General features: G+C 41.8%; 1 protein-coding gene across 1 annotated transcript in view; it reads right to left on the minus strand.

The window, feature by feature from the left end:
* The window catches only part of LOC112075397 (presenilin-1), a gene marked incomplete at its 5' end in the record, with an annotated part of 30028 nt that overhangs the window by 1739 nt on the left and 16558 nt on the right, over nt 1-11731 (minus strand). Inside the window, 3 exons of the mRNA XM_024142403.2 lie at nt 3515-3908; nt 8043-8265; nt 8586-8690. Of these exons, the coding sequence (XP_023998171.2) occupies nt 3515-3908; nt 8043-8265; nt 8586-8690 (722 nt within the window). The remainder of the gene's footprint in view (nt 1-3514; nt 3909-8042; nt 8266-8585; nt 8691-11731) is intronic.

Here is an 11731-nt window from a genome sequence, read left to right on the forward strand (position 1 = left end):
TCTTCTGAACGGCTGCGCGGGGTTGTTGGGGTGTCGGGGGGGCCCCAGTTGAAGAGTCAGGTATGGGGGGGGGGTGGGGGGGTGGGGGGGGGGTACGGGTCCTGGGGTGGCCACCGTCCTTGGTGGCTCCCCGCCGTTGGTCCCCGTCCTGGTCCCGTGGTGAGCGTGTTGTGCGAGGCCCATCCTCAGGCTTTTTTACAAAAATAGAGGCGAGGTTCCCACTTTGATGATTTCACTAAGACTTGCCATTATTAAAGGGATAGTTCACTATTGTTGATCACTATGATCCACATCGTTTCCCTTTGCTTGCTACATGGTTAGGCCTTTTTCTGCAGGCAATGACCGGAAAAGCTCTGTCTTTGGCTTATGGGGTAATGTATCTATTCAGATATATTTCTCATTATATCATTAAATAAAGTTATTTAAAAAGCCCAACGAAATCCGGTGTTTCAATTTCAACAGTTGTTTTATATTTTTTTTTCCAGGTCTTTTGTGATGTATTAAAGTGTAATGATTGGATACCAACTCAAACTTGCATACATGTCAATCTAGTAATACTGACATACGGTCATGTGTCTTTTTTTAAGCCCAATACCATGTTGTAGAGGTGTATACTTTTTGTTTCAAGTAAATTTGTTTAAGACCACAAAGTCACTCTGTGTGACCCTGATTTACCCACTGCCGTTAAAAGGTTTTAAAACTTTCTAGACCCAGGATTTCGGGAAAGTGGCTAAACTAATACCAGGTAACAAACCTAGGGGTAAAATTGAAATATGTAAGCACCTTCAAAAAGTCATAACTACCCTTAACCTAAGTGGTCCTCCATGGCATGGAGGGACACTACATATCATTCTTGCCAATCTCTGGTACTAAAAGGTTAAGAAAACTTTCGAGTGTTGTCGTTTGAGAGAGCGTCACCTTGTCCCACTCAGCATATCCTTGGTAGACGTCTGACTTGAGGATCGGGGGAGTGAATCAATCGCACTGACCATCAGACTACTAGCATCCGACTTACTGTAGCCATTCAGATATCGACGGTTCAGGCTCGTAACAACCTGAGAAGTATGATCTTGGTGAGTAATTTTTCTTGGTTCACAATCATGGTGATCTTGTTAACACAACAGCAAGCTGTACAAGCTAAATGACATTATCTTGACTCATATCTTTTATAAATGATTTCTTATCTAGCATCTTAGGTCTTGCTGCTACGCAGGTCCATTTACCAGATTAAAACATAATCTGCAACTTACATATCTGCATCCATGCAACAAATCTACGGATCAACGCATCCAGTTTTCATATTACAGGTGTTAATCCAACCAGAGTCCTTTAGGGAATTTGCTTACAATTTTCAGGGGAGAGTTGTATTTATTCAATGTGCTTGAATGGCTTGGATTTTCCATTTTCGTTGTTTTAACCAGATTGTGTATTACCTATCTATGTGGTCAGGGCAGACAGTAGGCTAATCCTGGGGTAGTCAGTTCTCTTGCATGAACACGCATATCAATTATATTCATTATGATGTCAGGCTTAAACTGATCTAGTTCAGATCAGGCCACTGGGTAGTTCTGTACTAATGTATCTGTTACATTATAGTCTACTGTCCAAAACTGTAATCAGCTTAATGCCCCATTTTGTATTACCCAAAACTCAGTACGTAAATCGTAGATTGACTTCAGTTACTTGATTACTCCCATAAGAGGCTTAGAAGAAGACATCTCTACCATCAAAGATTTTGGGTGTGTTCATCATGGTGGTCTTCTGACTTGATGTCACGACTCGCTCACGTAGGAACACAACTTAACTGCGTCTTTTTATTCAACCTGTTGATTGAATGTCATTGAGAAGATGCGAAAGGTGTCATAATGTACCAATTTTTTTTCTCAAATCGCTTCCGATGTTACAAGTAATCCCAGAGTAATCATCTGTTTTCAAAAAGACATCTGATAATCTGCATTAATAGTTTTTTCAAGGTCACATGCATAATTACAGTTACAGGTTTCTTTTAATCCCGAGACATGTAACCAATTACATTATCAGTTCTCCAATCCTGTTCAAGGCTCCACGATACAGTCCCAGGTGACTACTTAACTGCTTGGGTGCTTCACAGTGTCGCACAAAATTCTAAGTTAGAATTTGCTGTCTTTGCAGATGAGATCATCGTTGGAAGAGACTTGATGTTTTGTACTCCTCAGCAGGCCCAGCCAAACAGAAATAATGTCCCTCACATATTTACTCTTGATTTAAGGAACTCTCGGAAAGCCGCCTGCCGGCTAGGCAAATATGGGGCGAGAATATGAAAAGGTAAATGAAGATTTATTTGAAATGTGATTTCTTCTGTTTGTTATTGTTAGAAAGTATATGACATGATCGTTCTGATTGAAGCGATGGATACTGCCATAACTTTGATACATTTTATGTTTGATGGAAGCAATACTAAACTAGATATTTAGCACTTCTTGGTGATTGCTTTCAGACAGGCAACTTAGTAAAAGTATAACTTTTCTCATTTACACCCAGGAAGTTTGTCCACAGGACTCTCCCAAGTCTTCTTTCACAGTGGGGCCTTGGGAAGAGACAAAATCTACCCTTGAAAAGAGTGTTGAGACTCCTACTGCGCGTGCGTATCAGTGGATCTCAAGAAGCAACGATATTCATAATCTACTCACCCTGGAGAGGAAATAGAGTTAATATCGTTTGTCATCACATTTTTTTTAATTTTCTTTGTCCAGTCTAACAGAGACAATTCCAAAAATTTCTGAATGTACTTGTTATCAATACCATTATAAGTTATTCAACTTAATTCAACAGTGACATATGACCGCTTCTACTTTCGTATGACTAGTGATGTTATTAAATCGTGTGAATATAGATCATCATTATACGAATCAGCAGTTAAAGAAAGGCTCACTATCTTAATTGCCTGGCTTGCGTTGTGCGGTGTCTCTATAGTGGAGAGAGCAGATATTCTGCCATGCTGAACTGAGATATGGGATTGTTTTGAGTTGAAGGAGTTAGTTTCGCAGGACTGGAGTTGGAGGGGAGAAGCTTCCCTTGAACACAGTGAATCAGATGCAAGTATGTTGTGGAGATGAGGATTTAATATTCATATGTTGGTAGAGAGACACCTTATTCAAGGAGGCCTATGCGCTTCTGTTAATCCTGTCCCTCAATATCATTTATAGATATGGAGGATGAAAGCGTGAGTACTAGAGTTCACTAATACCAACTTATGTCAAAAGAGTACGTAAGCCATTATCGTTCGCACGATTATTTTCAGGGTGGTAGGGGTGCGCGTAAACAAGTGGTGAGGCGAAGTGTAATGTCTTTGAAGTGAGTTCGATCCGCTAGGCAGTGTAGGAGAGGCAGGCAGTTCATAAAATAAAACACTGGCTAAGTATATTACAAAAGTTAGGTCAGCCATTGCAAGGTTCCCGAATAACTCCAGTAGTTTTTTTTAACCTTATAGTTAATGCCTGGTAGGACTAGGTGCGGAACAATATTTCAATATTACAAACGCGAACTGGCTGATGAAGCAGGCGCGGGGAGCCCTGGCCGTACGGCTGATGAGGACCAGGTCGACGGGGCTCGGACTAATGGAGAAACCAGTCGACGGGAGCCTGCCGTAAGACTGCTGTTGGATTGTCCGGTTCACGGTGAGCCTGGAGTAAAGCTGATGAGCCAGTCGGACGGTGCGCGCGATGGCCGGTTTTAACTGGGCTGATTGAAGTTCTCGGCGACGCGAGCTGCCGTAACACTGGTTGATGAAGCAGCCGCGGGAGCCTGGCGAAACTGCTTGAAAGCCATCGGCGGGAGCCTGGCCGTAAATGGCTGGATGAGCCAGACGGGGCTGCGTAAACTGGGCTGATTGAAGCCAGGCGACGGAGAGGCGCTGGGGGCGCGGTAAACTGGTGATGAGCCAGGGAGCGAGAGCTGACGTAGGAGACTGGCTGTGAAGTCAGTGCAGACGGGGAGCCTGGCGTGAAAGGCTGCTGATGAGAGGCTCGGCACGGGCCTGCCGTAAACGGGTGATGAGCACAGGCGACGGTGAGCCTGGGCCTCCGTAAACTGGCTGATAGTAAGCCAGGAGGACGGAGCCTGGCCGTACACTGGCTGATGAAGCCAGGCGACGGAGAGGCACTGGCGCACCGTTCTAAATGTTGATGACAGCCAGTCGACGGCGGAGCTCTGATGCTATAACTGGCTGATGAGCATCCGTCCGGAGCCTGGACCGTAAACTGGGGATGAAGCAGGTCGACGGGAGCCTGGCCCGTAAACTGGCTGATGACAGCAGGCGACGGGAGGCCTGGACGTTAAACAAATAGAGCATAAGGATACGCCCTAGCGCTTCCTGAAGCTTGTTTACCACTGGCATTTGCTATACGTTGTGGAAATCTTCCACATTAAATCTCAAGGACACATGGACCAGCAATTTTGGTCTGCTAGTGCATCTGGGTGAACTCCTTGCCCATTAGCCCATTCAGATGTCGTCAGAAAGTAGTCACACTCCTTGACCTTTGACCTTGACCGTATCCACATTTTGTTGTTGTTCCCGTCTGAATTAAAAATTGGATTCAATTGAGATTGTTTTGTCACCGATCTACACACAATTACCTCATAATGTCAAAGTGGAATTATGTTTTTAGAAATTTGTACAAATTAATTAAAAATGAAACGCTGAAATGTCTTGAATCAATAATTTTTCAACCCCTGTGTTATGGCCTAAATAAGTTCAGGAGAAACATTTTGCAAGTCACATAATAAGTTGCATGGACTCACTCTGTGTGCAATAATAGTGTTTAACATGCTTTTTAAATGACTACCTCATCTCTGTACTCCACACATACAATTATCTGTAAGGTCCCTCAGTCAAGCAGTGAATTTAAACCACAGATTCAACTACAAAGACCAGGGAGGTTTCCCACTGCCTCGCAAAGAAGGGCACCTACTGGTAGATGGTAAACATTTTAAAAAGCAGACATTGAATATGCCTTTGAGTATGGTGAAGTTATTAATTACACTGTTGATGGTGTATCAATACACCCAGTCACTACAAAGATACAGGCGTCCTTCCTAACTCAGTTGCCAGAGAGGAAGGAAACCGCTTAGAGATTTCACCATGAGGCCAATGGGGACTTGAAAACAGTTACAGAGTTCAATGGCTGTAATAATTTTAATTTAATGGTTGTGATAGGAGAAAGCTGAGGATGGATCAACAACATTGTAGTCACTCTACAATACTAACCTAAATGACAGAGTGAAAAGGAAGCCTTTACAGAACAAAAATGTTCCAAAACATCCATCCTGTTTGCAACAAAACACTAAAGTAAAACTGCAGAAAATGTGGCAAAGAAATGAACTTTATGTCCTGAAAACAAAGTGTTTTGTCTTGGGGCAAATCCAATACAACACATTACTGAGTACCACTCTCCATATTTTCAAGCATAGTGGTGGCTGCATCATGTTATGGGTATGTTTGTAATCGTTAAGGACTGGGGAGTATTTCAGGATAAAAAAGAAACAGAAWGGAGCAACAGGCAAAATCCTCGAGGGAAAACCTGGTTCAGTCTGCTTTCCACCAGACACTGAGATTAATTCACCTTCAGCAGGACAATAACCTAAAACACAAGGCAAATCTGCACTGGAGTTGCTGACCAAGAAGACAGTGAATGTTCCTGAGTGGCCTAGTTACAGTTTTGACTTATTTGACTTGAAAATCTATGGCAAGACCTGAAATGGCTGTCTAGCAATGATCAACAACTATTTGAAGAATTCTTTAAAAATAATGGGCAAATGTTGACAATCCAGGTGTGGAAAGCTCTTAGAGAATACCAGAAAGACGCTGTAAACGCTGCCTAAAGTGATTCTAACATGTATTGCCTAAGAGGCTTGAATACTTATGTATTCAGATATATTAGTGTTTTAATTTTTCAATAAATTTTTTACAAAAGTTAGAATTTTTCTTCCACTTTGAAATGACTATTATTGTGTAGATCGTTGACAAAAAAAATGACAATACAAAAAAAAACAAGTCCAGGGTGGTGACACTTTCTGAAAGACAGTGTATGTGACAATGCGTTCATTGACTACAGCTCAGCGTTCAACACCATAGTGCCCTCCCAGCTCATCACTAAGCTAGGACCCTGAACACCTCCTCTGCAAATGGATCCTGGACTTCCTGAAGGGCTGCCCCCAGGTGGGAGTGAGGGCAACGCTGATCCTCAACACGGGGGCCCCTCAGGGGTGCGTGCTTAGTCCCTTCCTGTACTCCCTGTTCCACGACCGAGTGGCCAAGCACAACTCCAAAACCACAACTCCAAACCACCAACCACCAAGTTGCTGACGAAACGACGGTGGATGGCTTGATCACCTGACGACGAAACAGCCTATAGGAAGATGTCAGCGACTTGGCAGTTGTGGTGCCAGGACAACAACCTCTCCTTCAACATCAGCAAGACAAAGTTGCTGTTCGTGGACTACAGGAAATGGAGGTACGACACCAACCCCCCCGATCCACATCGACGGGGATGTAGTGGGAGCGGGTCTAGAGCTTCAAGTTCCTCGGTGTCCACATCACTGATGAATTATCATGGTCCAAACCCACCAACACAGTCGTGAAGAAGGCACAACAACGCCTCTTAACCCTCAGGAAACTGAAAAGCTTTGTCACGGAACCTCAGATCCTCAAAACGTTCTACAGCTGCACCATCGAGGCATCTTGACTGGCTGCATCACCGCTCGGTATGGCGGCAACTTCTTGGCATCCAACTGCGAGGCGCTCCAGAGGGTAGTGCGTACGGCCCAGTACTCACTGGGCCAAGCTCCCTGCCATCCAGGACCTATATACCTGGTGGTGTCAGAGGAAGGCCCTAAAAAGACTACAGACCAAAAGTCATAGCCGATGCACCAAATCTAGAACCAGCAGGACCCTTCAACTCCCCCACCAGCCATAAGCCTGCTAAAGAGTTAACCATAGCTACCTGGACTATCTGCATTGACCCTTTTGACTGTCACATACGCTGCTGCTACTGGTTACCATCTATCCTGTTGCCTAGTTACTTTATATATCTACTCGTACCCCTGCACTCGACTCAGTACTGGTCCCCGTGTATATAGCCAAGTTATGACCTCGTACCCCTGTACATTGACTCAGTACTGGTACCTCCTGTATATAGCCAAGTTAGCATTACTCATTGGTGTATTCATTCCTCGTGTTATAGAAAATAAAATAAAAATCTCTGCAATGTTGGGAAGGGCGTAAGTAAKCATWTTGTTGTTATGCCGGGGTGCACACTACACAGCTATTAAAATCCTAACTTCGCTGAGCCTCACATTTAAAACGACAGGCTTTGAGTCTATACGATATGGCCCACGCTACTACAATATTCAGACATGGTGTAATTAGCTAGGACAGACCGTAACTGAAAGCTGCCTCCTAAAATGTTCCCTCACGCTTGCCATACAGTTGACATTTTTTTTCACCAACATGTTGAATTGAATAACATGTTGGTTGAGTTATTAAAGGGCTGGTGAACTTCAGAGCTGTAAAGATTTGACACTTTGGATTTGGTCAAAAGGCAAGTAGAAACACATACTAGTAGTAGTAGTCATGGCTCCTGCTGGAAAGTTCTGGAAAGTTCTGGGTGATGTGAAACAACGTTATCATGGCGATGGTCTTCTTCTCATTGGCTATTGCTGATCACCGTTCTCAAAACTTGTCCTTGCACATCTCACACTACAACAGCGTCCGCAGATTTTCGTACCAATAAAATGTGAAAAAAATAAATATCAGGACATCGGACAGCTCAAAGATGGGATCGGGTTGTCCTCTTGTCTCTGGCCCGCTCACATTAAACGAGCGTTTGTAACGGCCGTGAGCCCTGATTAGGAAACGGCACGGGGATCGTTTTACGAAACGTGACATGGGGATTGTTTTACGAAACGTGACATGGGAATTGTTTTACGAAACGTGACATGGGGATTGTTTTACGAAACGTGACATGGGGATTGTTTTACGAAACGTGACATGGGAATTGTTTTACGTGACAAACACAATTGTATTTATTGTTACTGTTCTGTACTCACTCTCCTCATCATCGTCGTCCATTACGGGTGGTCTGGCAGAGGGGAGTTGTTGGATCTCCCGTCGGGTATCGTCCGTGGACTGAAGGGGTCCCAGCTGATGCTCCTGATGCCCCATCCAGTTAGGGGTGAACCCTCCGTCATCCTCTGGGGGGCTGAGAGGGGCAGGGCCCAGAGCCAGGGCTGGGGGAGGAGAGGATGGAGAAGTCAAATATTATACACGAGGGGACGATGAGCCCAGGGCTAGATAGGGCTGCTGCAGGGGAGGGAGAGAATAATTCAGATATTTAAAAAAAAAACTGGAGGTGCCATAAAAAAAAGGCATGTTTTGGGTTCAATTGTGGCCAGAGATGGAGGGGCTGCTGATGGAGGGTAGAAAATAATTATRATATTACAAAAACATTTAAGAAAACAATCATATTTTGGGGTGCAAGTAAGGCCAGGGCCAGGGKGCTAAAGGAGAGGGTAGAGAGAAATTTAAACACCAGACACTACAGACTCACATTGACTCTCAACCTGAGTGATGGGGGCCTCTGTTGAGTTCTTCCTGGTCATTGGTCTGTGTCCGAGGCCTGTGTCTGCCATGTTGACCAGCCACACCATGGTCGCTGGGGACAGAATGGTACAGTAGACATTACTCGGCAGCTATGGGCATTCATGTTGAAGACAAACAACCAAAGACATCCACAATATCTTTAACTGTATACCAGATTCACTGCCTGTCTGAAAGCAAGTGCTAGCTAGTGAAAACATATAGCATAGATAATACTAACAGGCAACACATGAGTTTCCATCAATGACGTGTCATAATACCATATCCATAACGTGTCATAAACCATATCATAATACCATATCCATCGACGTGTCATAATACCATATAATAATACCATATCCATCAACGTGTCATAATACCATAATCCATCGACGTGTCATAATACCAAATTCATAATACCATATCCATCAACGTGTCATAATACCATATCATAATACCATATCATCAACGTGTCATAATACCATATCATAATACCATATCCCATCAACGTGTCATAATACCAAATCCATCGACGTGTCATAATACCATATCATAATACCAAATCACATCGACGTGTCATAATACCATATCATAATACCATATCCATCAACGTGTCATAATACCAAATCCATCAACGTGTCATAATACATATCATACTCACATATCCATCGACGTGTCATAATACCATATCCATCGACGTGTCATAATACCATATCATAATACCATATCCATCGACGTGTCATAATACCAAATCCATCGACGTGTCATAATACCATATCATAATACCAAATCATCGACGTGTCATAAACATATCCATCGACGGTCATAATACAAATCCATCGACCGTGTATACTAATTTCATAATCCATATCCATCAACGTGTCATAATACCATATCCATCGACGTGTCATAATACCATATCATAATACCAAATCCATCGACGTGTCATAATACCATATCCATCGACGTGTCATAATACCAATATCCATCGACGTGTCATAATACATATCCATCACGTGTCATAATACCATATCCATCGACGTGTCATAATACCAAATCCATCGACGTGTCATAATACCATATCATAATACCATATCCATCGACGTGTCATAATACCAATCATAATACCATATCCATCGACGTGTCATAATACCATATCATAATACCATATCCATCGACGTGTCATAATACCATATCATAATACCATATCCATCGACGTGTCTAATACATACATAATCCATATCCATCACGTGTCATAATACCATATCATAATACCATATCCATCGACGTGTCATAATACCATATCATAATACCATATCCATCAACGTGTCATAATACCATATCATAATACCATTATCCATCGACGTGTCATAATACCATATCATAATACCATATCCATCAACGTGTCATAATACCATATCCATCGACGTGTCATAATACCATATCCATCGACGTGTCATAATACCATATCATAATATCATATCCATCAACGTGTCATAATCCCATATCCATCAACATATCATAATACCATATCATAATACATATCCATCGACGTTCAATACAAAATCCATCGACGTGTCATAATACCATATCATAATACCATATCCATCAACGTGTCATAATACCATATCCATCGACGTGTCATAATACCATATCATAATACCATATCCATCACGTGTCATAATACCATATCCACGACGTGTCATAATACCATATCATATACCAATATCCATCAACGTGTCATAATACCATATCCATCGACGTGTCATAATACCATATCATAATACCATATCCATCGACGTGTCATAATACCATATCCATCGACGTGTCATAATACCATATCCATCGACGTGTCATAATTACCATATCATAATACCATATCCATCAACGTGTCATAATACCATATCCATCGCCGTGATATACCAATTCATAATACCATATCCATCAACGTGTCATAATACCAATATCCATCGACGTGTCATAATACCATAATCCATCGACGTGTCATAATACCAATCCATCGACGTGTCATAATACAAATCCATCGACGTGTCATAATACCAAATCCATCAACGTGTCATAATACCATATCCATCGACGTGTCATAATACCATAATCATAACCATCCATCAACGTGTCATATACCATATCCATCGACGTGTCATAATACCAAATCCATATCGACGTGTCATAATACCATATCCACGACGTGTCATAATACCATATCCATCAACATATCATAATACCATATCATAATACCATATCCATCGACGTGTCATAATACAAATCCATCGACGTGTCATAATACCATATCTAATACCATATCATCACGTGTCATAATACCAAATCCATCGACGTGTCATAATACCATATCCATCGACGTGTCATAATACCATATCATAATACCATATCATCGACGTGTCATAATACCAAATCCATCAACATGTCATAATACCATATCCATCAACGTGTCATAATACCATATCATAATACCGTATCCATCAACGTGTCATAATACCTATCATAATACCATATCCATCAACATGTCATAATACATATCCATCAACGTGTCATAATACCATATCAAAAATACAAATCCATCGACGTGTCATAATACCATATCCATCAACGTGTCATAATAACCATATCAATATACCATATCCATCAACATGTCATAATACCATATCCATCAACGTGTCATAATACCATATCATAATACCATATCCATCAACATGTCTAATACCATATCCATCAACGTGTCATAATACCATATCCATCAACGTGTCATAATACCAATCCATCGACGTTGTATAATACCAAATCCATCAACATGTCATAATCCCATATCATAATACCATATCTCATCAAAATGTCATAATACCATATCCATCAGTGTCATAATACCATATCATAATACCATATCCATCAAACATGTCATAACCATATCCATCAACGTGTCATAATACCATATCCATCAACGTGTCATAATACCATATCCATCGACGTGTCAATAATACCATATCATAAACCATAATCAACGTGTCATAATACCATATCCATCAACGTGTCATAATACCATATCATAATACCATATCCATCAACATGTCATAATACCAT

This window comes from Salvelinus sp. IW2-2015, unplaced genomic scaffold (assembly GCF_002910315.2).
Source record: "Salvelinus sp. IW2-2015 unplaced genomic scaffold, ASM291031v2 Un_scaffold3136, whole genome shotgun sequence".
Lineage (NCBI taxonomy): Eukaryota > Metazoa > Chordata > Actinopteri > Salmoniformes > Salmonidae > Salvelinus > Salvelinus sp. IW2-2015.